Source organism: Callospermophilus lateralis, chromosome 4, assembly GCF_048772815.1.
Source record: "Callospermophilus lateralis isolate mCalLat2 chromosome 4, mCalLat2.hap1, whole genome shotgun sequence".
Classification (NCBI taxonomy): domain Eukaryota; kingdom Metazoa; phylum Chordata; class Mammalia; order Rodentia; family Sciuridae; genus Callospermophilus; species Callospermophilus lateralis.
In genome coordinates, this window is record NC_135308.1 from 160,524,116 (window position 1) to 160,540,162 (window position 16,047).

Consider the following 16,047-nt stretch of genomic DNA (forward strand, 5'->3'; position numbering starts at 1 on the left):
TAAGGGCACTAATCCCATTCACAAAAGCTCTGCCTTATGACATAGTCATCTAACAAAGATCCCACTTTCTAATACCATTACACATTGGGATTAAGATTTCAGCATAGCCAGGCATGGTGTTGCATGCCTGTAATCCCAGTGGCTCGGGAGGCTGAGGCAGGAGGATCATGACAGCCTCAGCAACTTAACAAGACACTAAGCAACTCAGTGAGACCCTGTCTCTAAAATACAAAAAAAAAAAAAAAAAGGTGGGTTTATGGCTCAGTGGTTAAGTGCCCCTGAGTTCAATCCCTAGTACAAATGAATGAACAAGCAAATATTTTAGTGTAGGAATTTTGTACGTCACAAACATTCAGACTACAGAACCTTGCCCTTCTCTAGCTGTGGACCTTGAAGAGAAGAAAAAAGCCAGTTGGCCACTGTGGGCCTCAATTTCTTAACTGCAGAGTTGAAATAACAATATTTGCTTCATATTTTTTTTTTTTTTTGTATTGGGGATTGAACTAAGGGGCACTTGACCACTGAGCCACATCCACAGTCCTTTCTTGAATTTTTTAGACACGGGGTCTCACTGAGTTGCTTAGTGCCTTGCTAAGTTGCTGAGGCTGGCTTTGAACTTGAGATCCTCCTGTCTCAGCCGTCTGAGCCGCTGGGATTACAGGTGTGAGCTGCTGTGCCTGGCTTCACCTGGTTTTTAATGCATTAAATGAAATAATGAATTTTTGGTACCAATCCAGAGTTATCACTTGGTGTATCTGTTGCCGTGTCCCCCATGAAGAAGGAAGAAGTGGCAAATCCCAAGAAACCACCTGATCCTTTGGAAATAGAGAATTCAGCCTCTGATTCAGGGCTGTTTATGGCAGGGTGAGATATCTGACCTTCAGGTGATCTGAGCTCAGGCTCCTGACCAGCCCTGCTTCTTGACAGCCTCGGGGAACCTGCCGCTGCTGCTGAGCCTCCTCTCTTTGGTACAGCTGAGGAACAAATCAGAACAAGAACTGGACAGCATGGCCATGAAACTGCTTCACCAAGGTGCCTCCCTGCTTGGGACAGTGCCAAGGGCCCAGGGCTAGACCTACAGTATGCTAGTGTTCTCTTCTTCCTTCCATCCTTTCTTTGGAAGAAGCTAGCAGCTCAGTCTGTCCCCAGGGGATTCTTGCTGAGAGATCTTTTGGGGATTCCTCTGCTTGTTCTCAGGGAGTGTTTGGGAAACTCCCTCACCCTCATCGCTGGCCAATACCTGTGTTGACAGGCACAAGCTCTGTAGTAAGGAAGGCCCAGGCTTGCATGTCAGATCAGTCACTAGCTATGTGGTGTTCGGCAGTCACCTTACTTGTACCAAACCTAGGCTCCTCCTAGGGAAGATAATGATACTTCCCTGATGTTGAGATTAGGAATACCTGGTCTGATAGATGCAGAAGGCCACATAGTGCTTGGCACATGGTAGGTCTTTAACAAATATTAGCTGTGTCAATTCATGTTTCCTGGGACCAAGTCAGCTCTCCGCCTCATCACACAGCCGACTCAGCTCTGATGACCCCGCTCACAGTTCTCTAGGTGACTTTCTTGCGCACACCCTTGTCCTCATTGGAACCGTTTACTGTTCATGAATGCAGTCATTGATTCATAGGCAGCACCTGCAGGAAGAATTGTTGAGATAATTGTTTGAAATTAATGGAAAAATGACTTGTTTTCCATGTCTGTAGACTCTGGCTTGGGCTATAGGGGAGGAAGGGACACTTTTCCTGCCAGAGCATAGTCCTTGTCAAGAGATGATCAGTGTCAGGCTCAGAAAGGGTCTCTGGGGATGGCTGCAGACCCTGCCACTGCCTGGTGCAGGTCATCACTACTCACCTGTCTGACCAAGGCTACCATCAAGCTGGAAGGAGATCTGTGTGTAACAAAAATAAGCCTTCAAAAGGGCCTCTAACAAAAAAGAGTAAGAGGCTGAAATCTATGTGTGATATAGTAGCTATTTATCTGTAATATTTATCTGTAATTGAGGACTTTTATTTGAGAGCACTGGGAGGAGAGGACTATGGTTCAAGAGGGGAGATGACAGTGGGGAGAGACCTGCTTGTTGGGTTGACCACAAGCCAATGAGAAGTCAGAATGTAATATGGCTGTTAAAAGTAAACAAGAATTTAGTAAGGTATAGGGAGACAGGGAGTGGTAATTCCCAGGAGGAGAAGGAAATGTTCTATAGATGTCTACTCTTCAGTGTAATATCTGCTCTGTTAAGGGATGGGGAGTGCAGAAGAGGACCTAATCTTGCCTCAAGAGATTACGGGTGGATTTGTTGGGGAGGTGAACTTTGAGCTGAATCTTGATTGCTGACTAATAGTTAAGGAGTTAGCCAGAGGGAGGTGATATGAGAGAGAGGATATGGCAAGAGCTGGGAACTGTGCATGATTATGACAGAGTTCCCATGGGAAGGCAGTGTGCTCCACTGCTAGGAGAATTGGGAGGCTAGATGATCTCATGGAGCAAGGACTCATGCTAAGCTGATAGGTTGGCCTGGATGACCTCTAGAGACCCTTGCATTCTGGAGTCTGTGACGGCATATACACAGTTAAAGGATGCCCTTGACTAGCTCCACCTGCACAGTCTGTTCTGGCTAATCTGCAGCTGTGGGCAGCATCCCTGGGTTATTCAGATGAAGGGTGTGAATATACCTTCAGGTTTGTCACTTTCCACTGGCTGAAATGTCAGGAGCACTTAGTTTGTGCTTGCTCCCCAAGACTCAAGTCTGAAATCAATAGTTGTGGGCTCTCATCTATGGGAAGTGTGACTGCTGGTGTGCATTAAAGCCACGGACTACTGCTCAGTAGGCCACTGGAGACTCATTTCTTACAGTGAGCAAACTGTGTGGGAAGTGCAGTCCCAATGATGTGGACATCCTGCAGCCTTCCTTCAACTTCCTGTACTGGAGCCTGCATCAGACCACGCTCAGCAGTCAGAAAAGAGGTGCAGGGGCCCAGGGGGGGACAGCGAAGAGAAAGGGTACTGGGCAGTATTTGTGACCCTCATTTTTTTTGTCTTAAAAAAATAACTAGGGGTGCGTGTGTGGCTCATGGTCATAGGTCCTCTCTGGTTCTGAGAACCTGTGGTTTTCAATGATTCTGGGACTCTTAGGGCCTCATGCTAATTCTTTTGTTTATTTTCATATGCTTGAAACCTCACTAGGTGCTGAGCATCTGGTGCTCCTGTGTAACATATGGCCCTTGCCCTGCCTTTCCCCTATAGCTGCTGCAGTGCTCTTGAGCACCACAGCTCTGATAGAGCTTCTGGAGAAGATGCTGGCACTAACCTGGACAGAGACGGGCTCTCCCACCTGGGCAGAGGCAAGCTCTCCCAGGACTGCACTGCTATGCTCTGCCTGGCTGCTCACCGCCTCCTTTTCTGCCCAGCAACACAGTGGCAGTTTGCAGGTTAGTCTCTCACTCCACGACTTTGAGGCATGGGATGGCACTTCAAAGAAGTAATGAAAAGCCTGAATTCTGGCCCCAACTCTCTGGCTTCTTAATTGTGTGAGCTTGGCAAGGTACTTAACTACTTCTAAGTTTGTTTCTTTACCTACAAACTGGTGCAAAACATCTCACAGTTGCTGTAAATTTGATTTATATTAATCTTTTTAACACACACAAATCATCTACATGCCAAGCTGTATTCTTGGAACAAGAGGAATAAAAAAGGAATATAGCATTTTCCCTATGCTTAAGGGACTTGTAGTTCAAGCAAAGCCTCAAAGTAAGAAAGATTATACCCAGTGAAGATTATGGAGAAAGACACTCAAGGTAGAGTTTATGTTGTAAAGACATGAAGCTGCACAAAGTTAGGACATAGGGTCCATATTTGGAGAGAAGTAAGGTGCTCTCTATGGCTAGAATGTGAGTAGGAGAATGTGAATGGTGTAGGTCAGATTGGACAGGGAGCCAGGAGCCAGCCCATGACCTTGAAATGCTGAAGGGCAATCTGTGAAGTGCCACACATGGTTAGCTGTCTTTGTTAGTGTTCCGGAAGGTGATACAGATAATGGAAGAGCAGTGGGTATATCCACAGGGCACCTCTGTTTCTCCCTGCCTCTCTCTCCTGTGTCTTGTCATCACATGTGCAACTCCCCAGAGGGCTGCTTCACATTCAGGTATCTCCCCAAGGCTGGCTGCTCCTCCCAGACAAAAATCATCCTGGCTCATGGGGTGGTGACAAGCTGCAGCAGATCTACACTGGCAGACCTTGAAGGTTGTTGCATATGGTTGATTTGAGACAGGAACCTTTCCCTGGGACCTGCACCTTGTCCATGGCTCTGCCCTGGCCCTCGACTAACACCTGGCCAGTCATCTGTGTTCCTCTGTCTTTACCACATATACTCTACCTTGATCTGATCATCAGTCCTCGCCCCCTGGGTGGCCAGTTTACCATCTCCTGGTTAGCACCTCATCCTCCACTGCATGTCCTGTCATCTGTCCTCACTCTCTCCAGACTCCTTTGGCAGTTTTTTTTTTGTCTTGGCTTGGCCCTCTGCAGCCTTACTCCTGTCATTTCTACCCTTCTTTCCTGTCCGCTGGTCAAGTGTGTGTTTTTTTCTCAATCAGCTTTGCTCTTTCACATCTCTATAATTATGTTGGTACTGGGAACAGAACCTAGGGACACTTTACCATTGAGCAACATCTCTAGCCCTTTTTATTTTTTTGAGGCAGGGTTTCCCTAAATTGCTGAGGTTGGTCTCAAGTTTGCAATCCTCCTGCCTCAGCCTCCCAAGTTGCTGAGATGACAGGTGTGCACCACTGCACTCAATTTCATTTATATATTTAAAAAGTTATTTTAGTTGTAGATGGACACGATACCTTTATTTTATTTATTTTTATGTGGTGCTAAGGATCAAACCCAGTACCTCACAGGTGCTAGATGAGTGTTCTACCACTGAGCCACAACCCCAGCCCTACATTTATTTTTAATACACTTTATTTTAGGAACAGTTTTACATAGATTTGTAGAAAAATCAAGCAGGTAGTACAGAGTTTCCATATAAGTTTTTATATTAGCATGACATCTCCATTTTTTTAAATATTTATTTTTAGTTGTAGTTGGACACAATACTTTTATTTTATTAATCTATTTTTATGTGGTGCTGAGGTTAGAACCCAGGGCCTTGCACATGCTAGGCAAGCACTCTACCACTGAGCCACAACCCCAGCCCTCTCCATATGTTTTTACAGGTTGATTCTTCTGCCAAGAACCTGCTGCTTCCATCAGCCAACAGAGAGTTTTAGGGTTTTTTTTCAGTGCTGGGGGTTAAACTCTGGGCCTTGTGCATGCCAGACAAGTGTTCTACCACTGAGCCAGCCCAACAGGGATTTAAAAAAACCTTTTAAATTAATTTTTTAAAACATTTATACATGACAGTGGAATGCATTATAATTCATATTACACATACAGAGCACAATTTTTCACATCTCTGGTTGTATACAAAATATATTCACACCAATTTGTGTGTTCTTTCATGTACTTTGGATAACGATGACATCACATTCCACCTTCATTTCTAACCCCATGCCTGCTCCCTTCCCCTCCCACCCCTCTGCCCTATCTAGTGTTCATCTATTCCCCCCAAGCTCCACCCCACTACCCCACTATGAATCAGTCTCTTTATGTCAGAGAAAACATTCAGCATTTGCTTTTTTGGGATTGGCTAACTTCACTTAACTTCACTCCTCCAGCTCCATCCATTTACTTGCAAATGCCATGATTTCATTATTTTTTATTGCTGAGTAATATTCCATTGTGTATAAATGCCACATTTTTAAAATCCATTCATCTACTGAAGGGTATCTAGGTTGGTTTCACAATTTAGCTATTGTGAATTTTGTTGCTTTAAACATTGTGATGTGGCTGTGTCCCTGTAGTATGCTGTTTTTAAGTCCTTTGTTTATAGACCAAGGAGTGGGATAGCTGGGTCAAAAGGTGGTTGCATTCCCAGTTTTCCAAGGAATCTCCATACTGCTTTCCATATTGGCTACACCAATTTGCAGTTCCACCAGCAATGTATGAGTGTGCCTTTTCCCCCACATCCTCGCCAACACTTATTGTTGTTTGTATTCTTAATAGCTGTCATTCTGACTGGAGTGAGATGAAATCTTAGAGTGGTTTTGATTTGCATTTCTCTAGTTGCTAGAGATGTTGAACATTTCTTCATATATTTGTTGATTGATTGTATATCATCTTCTGAGACGGGTCTGTTCAGGTCCTTTGCCCATTTATTGATTGGGTTATTTGGGTTTTTGGTGTTTAGCTTTTTGAATTCTTTATATTCCCTAGAGATTAGTGCTCTATCTGATGTGCTTGTGGTAAAGATTTGCTCCCAATCTGTAGGCTCTCTATTCACCTCAGTAGTTGTTTCTTTTGCTGAGAAGAAACTTTTTAGTTTGAATAAGAAACTTAAATAAGGAACTGCTTTGTGTTAAACTGTGACATAGCCAAGCAGAGTAGTAGTTCCTGCCCTTAGGCAGCTTGTGCTGAGAACAGTGTGACAGTCAGTGCATGTTCACCAAGGTTGATCCTCAGCTTTCCCTTACAGTTGCTCTGAAGGGAGGATGCAGGAGGTGTAGTCTTCATTTCGTGAAGGAAGAAAGTGAGGCAGGCTGATAAAGGTGGAGTAACTTGCCAAGACCACACAGGAAGTGGCAGAGCAGGGTTTTGATTTTCATGTCTAACTACAAGTCTTCTGAGTTCGGTGGGTGGTGGTAGAGCCAGAGACAGAACCACAGATAAAGCTAGTGAAGTCTCTCTGGTGGAGGAGGCCATTGAAGATAGGGGAGATTTGGGAGAATAGTTAGTTCTTTAGATACAGGCATGATTTTCCTCCTTACGCTCCTAAAGCCAGGTAAGTCTGAGAAGACTCTGTATGGCCTCCTCTGTCCCCTTACAATGCAGAGGGTATGTATGTGGTGTGGCGGGTGGGAAAGGTATGGGGTCAGGCTATTTTCTGCCTAGGCTCCCAGAACTGGGGCTTAGCCTTTTACCCCCTGCCCTGCCAGGTTCACCAGACACTGTCCGTGGAACTGGACCAATTATTGAAGGCCCTCAGCTTTCCGAAGAAAAAGCCTGCACTGCTGTCAGGTGTGGGCCCTGGAGTCTCCATTAGAAAACGAGCTTTTCCTCTAAATTCTGAGATAGGCCCCCCACCCAAACCAGCCTGTGGTCACTCCATAATTATCTCATCAGTATTGTCTCCTCTCCTGTGACAGAGTTGGGTGGGATGTAGGAAAAGAGGTAGGAACTGGGTGTGAGGAGTCTTCTGCTTTTAGCTGCCATCTTATGTTTCCTGCGGACAGCACTGCAGCAAAACTTTTCCTCTGCCCTGGTGGCCCTGGTACCCTCAGGGTCCCAGCCACTGCCAGCTCCCGAGGATAATATTCTAGCTCCATTGGGAACATCACAAGTGCTGGCCCTGGTGATTGGACTACAGAACCTCCTTGTTCAGGTAAGGCCCTTGCTGAGTGGGACCTTGGCCGTGGGAACTGCTTCTCTTAGGGCAATAACAAGAGGGGGTGTTGCCTGTCAAGAGCCTGGTATTCTCAACAGGTCCTGGAGGGTGGTTGGTTGAGACTTTTAAAGCTACATTGACAGAAATGAAGCATAAATTGAGCTCCTGACTAAGAAGTCCAGGGGTCACAAATGGCCCCAGGCACAGCAGGGTCCCAGAGCCTCAGACAGTGCCATCAGAACTCTGCTTCCACCTTTTGGTTCTGCATTCCTCACTGTCAGCTTTGACCTCAAAAGGATGGTAGGATGAGCAATAGCAGCTCCAGGCTTATATCCTCTCAGTGGAAAGAAACTTTCTCTTTCCCAGAAGTTTTTAGAATTGAGTCTCATTAGCCTGGTGCGGGTAGTACACCCATCACCATGGCCAGGATGTGGATGTTCTGATTGGCATGGCCTGTGCCTTCTCCTGGAGCTGGAGTGTATGAGTGTATGGCCACCTCTTCACAGCCCACATGGACTGAACCTGAAGGAAAATTGTTACCAGAAGAAGGAATGGATCTTGGGCAAGCAACACAGATATTCACCTCAGAAGAATGTTTTATAGTTCAGAGTCCTTGGAGATCATTTTTTATCCAACCATTATATACTGAGCCTCTCCACTTAGTATCAGGACCTGTGAAGGATGTTGGGGGTCCTGGGAGTAGGCCCTGTGTTCGGTTAGTTAGGCTGAATCTTGTCCTGTGTTGCATCTATGCACAAGGCTCTGGGCTCTTCAGGGATCACATAGCTATCATGACAGGCACTCAGCTCTCTGTTTTCCATTTCATACTAGTATCCCCCACCAGAGTGTGAGAGCCTCAAGGACAGGGACTTAGTCTGGTTCATCTTTGTATCTCTTTTCCCTTTGGGGGCTCAAAACTAGTTAAGAATTCAGGAGTTTGATGAAAATTAATATGTCAGCTTTATTTGCTGATAAACATATAGTGAAGCTTGGCTGGGACTTGAATTAGAATGTTTTATTTTGTTGCTGGAAATTTCCAAACATTCAGCAAATATAAGAGAATTTTATAATGAACACCCATCCACCCACCACTTAGTCTCTACCATTAATATTTTGCTAAACTTCATCATATCTATCCAAAATGAACTTTTAAACCATTCTTTCTCCTAGGCAGATGAGCTGGCTCACAAGAGGGAAAAAATGTGCTGCATTACGGAAACTTAGCCAGCTGGCCACAATCTTAAGAGTTTAAGTTTATGGGAGCAGGAACTTTAATACCTTAATTCTGGGTGGCACTTAATTCAGGTGTTAAGCTAGCATCTTGTCTGTTAGATAAGTCCCTCCTTAGTGCAAGAAATGCTTTTTATCTAATTGGGAGGGGGAAATGATTCCCTTATACATGATAAGAACATGGAGCTTGGCACAGAATTGACATCAAGTACTATTTGTTGAAAGAAAAAATGAGGACACATAAACACGATATGCTTCTAGCCATTTAGGCACTCCACAGATTGTAGGAAACACATAAAGCCAGTCCCACAATAACCCATTAACCAGTGAATGGATTAATCACCTCCCAAAAGTCCCATCTCTCAAATACCATTAAAAAAATGCCTTTGGGAATTAAGTTTCCAAAACATGAAATTTGGGAGATAAATTCAAATCATTGCAGAGCTCTTTCAGGCTGGCTTCTGATTCAAATATAGCTGCTACATTCCTGGGGAAATTGGGTAAGGGGAAAAGGGTAGGTCTGCCCAGAGAAGAGGCAGATAGATTTCTTACTCAGACTTGTCTTTCTGCTTTGGGTGGGAGTGGAATATGTTGTTATAAGATTGGTATTTCAGGAGCTAATTAGTTTTATAGACTTGAATGATCTCAGGATCATTTTGACAGGAGCAGATGCTAATGTCAGGTTAAGGATTCTATGAGAGTAGGAGGTGAGGAGGATGGGAGAGAGAATACAGTGTGCTGAGTGCCTGCTCTCTGCAAGGTACTTGACCATCATATGACTTCTTTATAAAGTGGACATGGAAATAGTCCCAGAGACGTTAAGTAATGCCCCTGTGATCAGATACCTTCAGGTCAGGATTCAAAGGTAGGTCTTTTTGGTCACAAAATTCATATTCTTTCAGTGTCCCAGGAAATACATCTTGGTAACAGGAGCTATTGTTATTTGAGCAACAGTCCCTAGTTTTCCTAATGCCCAGCCCCCTGGCTCCTCACCCACCATCCAGGGATTGAATGAATGCAGGGTTAATTAAAGTGGCAGTAGGGCCAGAGCTCCTCATCAGGTGAGAAAACTGTGGCATGCTGACCCATGGCTGTATATAGTCTAGGGTACCTGGGAAAAGGCCAGAAGTGCCTACCTGTTGAATTAATTTTAGATTAGAGAAGAAGAAAGGGTGCTGGATCTGGAATAAGGAGACCATTGTTTTAGCTTAGACCTACCACCCAGGTAGCCTCAAGTCAAGTGCTTTCTCTGGGCCTCAGTTTGCTTGGTTATAAAACGGGATGGGTGGATTAGCTCAACCATTTCACACCATGTGCCTTGAATACCTTTCGAGTTCTGTGGAGGAGGTTCAGGGTTGCTTAAAGATGGGAGAACTTTTCCTTGTGCATTGCATGAAGACATTCACCACTATTGAGAGTTTACTTAGTGCCAAGCACCATTAAACACTACTTCCATTTTCTCATATAGCTCTCTCTGCAAGTCACATAATCTTTTTGATCCCACTCAATAAGATTAAGTAAGTTGTTCAGGGTCACACAAATGGTAAAAGAGTAAGCAAGGATTCAGATAGATCGAAGTCTGCTTTGATACTTAACCTCCAGGCCACACATGCCTGTTCCAAAGAAAGCATGATGACAGCACAGGATTTTGTTAAGTGGCTTTTTTAAAAAAAATAGTTTTATTCAGCTATAAATTACATATTAAAAATTTCACCAATTTTTAAAAATATTTTTTAGTTGAAGATAGACACAATACTTTTATTTATTTATTTATTTTTATGTGGTGCTAGGGATCAAATCCAGTGCCTCACGCATGCTAGGCAAGCACTTTACCACTGAGCCACAACCCCAACCCTAAAATTCACCAATTTTTAACTGTACAATTGGTTGAGTTTTAACAATTTGAAAGTTTCCTCATTCTCCTTTGCTGTCAGTCTCCTCTTCCCATCTCTGACCCTTGACAAACTTTAGACTGCTTTCTGTCACTAAACTATTACCTTTTTAGAATTTCATGTAAATTATATGATATATGGTGGTTTGTGTCTAGCTTCCTTTACTTAGCTTAATGCTTTTGAGATCCATTAGTATTGTTGTGTGTATCAGTAATTCATTTCTTTTTTTTAAATATTTATTTGTTGTAGTTGGACACAATTCCTTTATTTCACTTATTTATTTTTATATGGTGGTGAGTATCGAACCCAGGGTCTCGCATGTGCGACGCAAGCGCTCTACCGCTGAGCCACAACCCCAGCCCTTCAGTAATTCATTTCTTCTTTTAAATTTTTAAAAAAATTTCAGTTGTAGATGAGATTTTTATTTATTTATTTATTTATATGCAGTGCTGAGAATTGAACCCAGTGCCTCACATGTGCTAGGCAAGTGATCTACCACTGAGCTGCAACCCCAGCCCCTAATTCATTTCTTTTTATTGTTAAATTATATTCCTTTATATGGCTATATTATATTTATTTATTCCACATACTGATGGACATTTGGGATTTCCAGATTTTTAGCATTATGAATAAAGTTGCTTTTAATACTGAAGTACAAACCTTCTCCTTCTCCTCTCCTTCTTCTTCTTTTTTTTTTTTTTTTTTTTTTTTTTTGGTGCTGGGCATTTCACCCAGGGCCTTGTGCATGCATGCTAAGCAAGCACAGTACCAACTGAGCTATATCCCCAGCCCCTGAAGTACAAATCTTTATGTGGATATATGTTTTTATTTCTCTTGGGTAAATACCTAGAAGTGGACCTGCTGGGTCAAATGATGCATTAGTGTTCTATTGCTTTGTAACAAAATACCATAAACTTAATGGCCTAAATATTCATTTATAATTTCATAATTCAGTAGGTTATTTGTTTGGGTAGGCTTAGCCACTTAGGGTTCCACAAGGCTGAAATCAATGTTAACTAGGCTGGGTGCTTACCTGGGACGAATGGATTCTTCCTAAGGGACTTCTTTCAGCTCTTTAAGGTTACTCAAATTCTTTCTCACAGGGCCTCTCCAGCTTCAAACCAGCAGTAGCACATTGAGTCTTTTTCACACTTTAACTTGCTGATTCTTCTTCTGTCATCAGATAGACAACTCTGCTTCTAAAGGGTTCATGTAATTAGTTTGGGCCCATCCGAACAATCTCCCTTTTTCCATATAATAAAATCACAGGAGATCATCTGAGTAAAAGTCATGGGCCATCTTAAAATTCTGCCTACCACATAAGTTAATTATGTTTAACTTTATAGGAAACCACCAAGTTGTTTTCCAAAGTGGCTATACCATTTTACCTTTCCAATAAGAGTTCCAATTTCTCCACATTCTCACCAACACTTGGTATTGTCAGTCTTTTCAAGTTTAGTCATTGGTGAGTATGTACTTGTATCTCTTGATAGTGTTGTTTTGCATTTTCTGACTGATGATCATGAGATTTTTTTTCATGTGATCATTAGCATAAAATTTTGTTTGATGAAAGGTTTCTGTTTTTGAAAAATTGGTTGAAACCCACTTGCCTAGATAAACTGTGGAGTCTTCCAATGTCTGTAATATGTGAATCTCTCAGTAGGGCCCAAGGTCCATCTTCTTTTCTGAAACAAAATTCTGTCTTGAAAAAGGCATTGTGCTCTGTTTATGGGTGATAGATGAAGACAAGAATTCTTAATTATCTACTTGGCTATATCCCAAATCTTAAATTCTGAAATCCAAATAACTTTTGATTACCAAATGTTTTTTTTCTTAGTTAACACCAAAACCTATTGGTAGCAAAATGTGACCCTAATTCCTATTCTTGTTTTTGCTTTTTGTGTTGTTTTGCAGAAGGACCCTCTATTGTCACAGGGCTGTGTTGGCTGCCTGGAGGCCTTGCTTGACTACGTGTATGCCCGGAGCCCAGACCTTGGTAGAAATCTTCCTCATTCTATGATGTTCCCCTGGGGGAGATTAGAGGAGGTCAGCCCTTGCGACCTTTCTTTCAAAGGCTTCCATCCCCTGTTGTGTAATTCATACTCATCTTGTTTAATTCTTTTAATAATACCGTAAAGGTACTATCATACCCTTTATAAACATGAGAACACTGAGGTTCAGAGAGGTCAGGTGACCTACCCAGCCATGGTCTCAAAATGCTCTTAAATGGCAGAGCCCTTCCTGTTGCCTGCCTCCCACAATCATGGGATATACTGTTTCACTGAGCCAGTCAGAACAGATGGATAGATAGCTCAGGAAAGAAAGAAACCTGCTAGAGCAGGCTGTCCAATGGCTGCCTGAAGCTGGGTCACTAGGAGAAGCTTATCACTAGGACAAGTGTCAGCCTAGTCCTCAGGGCTTTGGAAGAGCAGCATTAACCACCTGGGGGACTGGTTTTGCCTGCAGCGCTCCATGTGGCCTCCCAGCCCTGGAATAGGTTTTTGCTGTTTACTCTCTTGGATGCTGGAGAAAATTCCTTCCTTAGATCCGAGATATTGAGGCTTATGACACTGGTAAGTACAGAAACAATGGCCCCATGGTCTGAAAAATGTCATGAGCTGGGTGGTGCTGAAGAGATTTGGGACATTTGTTTTAGGTAACCCTTATCCTCAAATAAGGCAGAGGGGCTTAGTGGACCTTCAACTCCAAGAGGCCTCCTCACAGAATTCCTTCGAATATCCAATATCCTCACCCCAAAGACCCTGATCCTTTTCTCTTATTTCTGTCACCACATGCCAAGTCTGCCAAGGATGTCAATGAGCCAAAATCTAAGCTTCTAAGGGTTCCTCCATCTAGAGAAGGAGATAGACAAATGAAGAGTTGAATATGTTTTGCGTGGTGAAGTGGAAGAGATGCTAAGTGTTTGGCATATAGTAAATGTCCATTGAATAAATAACAAAGCAGTGAGTCTATGAATGATAGTGAAGTGGATCTACAAAGAAATCATTGGTTGGTATGGGAACACAAAGAAGATAGTAACTGCTTTTATAGGGTGAAGGTAACATTTTATCTGAGGTTTAAAGGATTAATAGGCAGAGAGGAGGAAGGTATTGAAGGTATTCCAGGTAGTGAAATGAGAACACCAGATACAAAAGCAGGCGGTGGTTGGTTATGGAAAATGCACAGTTCATCTTGGCCATTAGTGTACGGTGCAAAGCTGGGGGAGGAAGGAGGCAAGGCCAGAGGGTCAGTTAGGGAAAGTTGCCTCAGGACCTCAGTTGCTTCATTTACCTCACCCCTACCCACCAAAGCCGCACTCTTGAAGGCAGGATTCTATGGACTTCAAAACAGGATCCCCAGCTCATTGCCCAGTACAGCAGGGCACCGGAAATGGCATTTCCTCCAAATCACTGGGTATTTGGGGCTTCTCTTCCTGGGCCAGTTTGTGCGGTACAACAGCAGCAGTGTCCTCTCTCATGAAGAGGTGGGTCATGTTCTGCAAGTTGCAGCTTTGGCAGACCTATCTACCCTCTCAAATACCACACGCAGAGCTCTTCATGACTTCTTCCTTCAGGTGAGTGGAAATTGGATGCCATGCAACCCCTGTGGGGCTCAACCCTCAACACCATCTTTTTGGAGGTTGGATCTGGCTACAGCAGCCCTTAGGAGGTCAGAAGTACAGGGGGTAGGGGATGTTTAGAGAAGTCCTACCTTCACTACCCTCTTCTCCCCTAGGTCCAGAGTATGGGCCTCCTGATTGATCACAGTACTACCCAGACCCTAAAGGCCTCCTTGGAGGGCCTGTCCCTCAGTGCCTTCTCAGACCACCGGCTCCCGCAGGACATGCTGTATCCTTTCTTGCATCTTGGAGCTTTGGCCTAGGCAAGGTTACCCAAGCTATGAAGGCTGTGGCATCATGCTTCCCTCTTCAGTCCAAGTGGAAGAGCTGGTGATTGGCAAATCCCTTAGAAAGCTAGGGTTGTAACAGTGGTCAGAGGCTCCTTGGGGAATTGTTGAAGTGCTCCAAAGACATTGTGGTGTAGGAGGTGCTTCCCACCCCCACCCCTGGCAGTCTCCTTGGCTCTTTTCCCCTCCCACAGAACAGTTATAGTAACTACTTAGCCCACATATGCGGGTCCCTGTTCTAGAATTCATGCCACTATTTTTAGGAGCATCTCTGCTGTGATCATTCTAGCCCTTTTGGGGGCCCTGGAATTGTGATTCCCCACAGTTGGCTCCACCTTTCTGCTGTTCTCCTCTCATATTTCATTACCAGCTGCTTGGGAGGGGTGGCTATATCCATGTCCCACATCAGAGACTGAGCCTCAGGACTTGATGACCCAGAAACTGAGAGAAATGAGACCTGGAGACAAAGGGCATAATTGGGGTGTGGGGAAGAGATAATTGCTGTCATTTATCTGAAGCCATTTACTTCACTGTGGAAATGGAATCAAGAAATAAAATTATACACCCATACCTGCATGGACTCTCCAAAAACATTTAATTGTGAACTTGTCTCCCTGGAGCTGGTTTCTCAGCTAGTTGGATAGTGGATTATTTCAGCAAAGGATTGATGGTTTCCTCAGGGAGAGAGAGGCAGATTTATTAGGGCAATAACACCTCAAGGAGCATCTGCTGGGTGCCTCAGTTGTACCCATAGTATCAATTAGGTCACAGCTATCTTCTGGGCTGTCCAAAGGCCTCTGCAGTTGGGGCTGCTGCAATGCAAATATTCTGAGAGGCGCTTCACCTTATATGGAGATGGAGAGGGATATTAATTCCCAGGCAGGGAAGGTCAAATCCTCAGCCTTCTTAGCTGAGCTAAAGTGCTCCAGCCTTAGCCCTTCCCTGGCTAAAGTAGGACCCCTCAAATCTTTTCCCTCAAAGCTTGTTTTATATACTCATGCGAGCAATTCTTATTTACTGTGTGCACTTGGCGCTTGGCACGTAGTCTGCACTCCCTAACTCTGCCTGCTTCTGTTTTGAACTCAGCCCAGTCTGGGTCTCCGGTTCCCTTCCCCCAGGCGACAGCCCCAGCGCAGGGATCACACACAAAACGGGCTTAACTCCGTCCTAAATGGACCGACGCAGAACGTGGTTTAGAGGTTGGTGGACTAGAGAGGTGAGCAGGTTCTGCTAGTTGCTTGAAAAAGAAGAAAAAAAAAGTGCTAATTACAAACCATTAAATTGATCTTGCGACTGGCAGTTTAAAAATAAGGTCACAGGGTCTGGGATTGTGGCTCAGCGGTAGAGCGCTCACCTAGCATGTGCTAGGCGCTGGGTTCGCTCCTCAGCACCACATAAAAGTAAGTAAAATAAAGGTATTGTGTCCATCTACAACTAAAATATATTAAAAAAAAAATAAGGTCACAGATGAGGAAACAGTTTCGGGAAACCCGCATAAGTCTCCCGGCTCTCAGGTGTTAGGCACCAGTTTGC

The 16,047-nt window shown here is 43.9% G+C and overlaps 1 protein-coding gene across 1 annotated transcript in view; it reads left to right on the forward strand.

The window, feature by feature from the left end:
* Positions 1 to 14,930, forward strand: part of Mei1 (meiotic double-stranded break formation protein 1) — a 79,354-nt gene extending 64,424 nt beyond the window's left edge. The window contains exons 22-31 of the mRNA XM_076855440.2: positions 928 to 1,032; positions 2,857 to 2,967; positions 3,247 to 3,431; positions 7,038 to 7,119; positions 7,308 to 7,483; positions 12,523 to 12,604; positions 13,075 to 13,181; positions 14,051 to 14,182; positions 14,344 to 14,456; positions 14,885 to 14,930. Of these exons, the coding sequence (XP_076711555.2) occupies positions 928 to 1,032; positions 2,857 to 2,967; positions 3,247 to 3,431; positions 7,038 to 7,119; positions 7,308 to 7,483; positions 12,523 to 12,604; positions 13,075 to 13,181; positions 14,051 to 14,182; positions 14,344 to 14,456; positions 14,885 to 14,930 (1,139 nt within the window). The remainder of the gene's footprint in view (positions 1 to 927; positions 1,033 to 2,856; positions 2,968 to 3,246; positions 3,432 to 7,037; positions 7,120 to 7,307; positions 7,484 to 12,522; positions 12,605 to 13,074; positions 13,182 to 14,050; positions 14,183 to 14,343; positions 14,457 to 14,884) is intronic.
* The last annotated feature ends 1,117 nt before the right edge of the window (positions 14,931 to 16,047 follow it).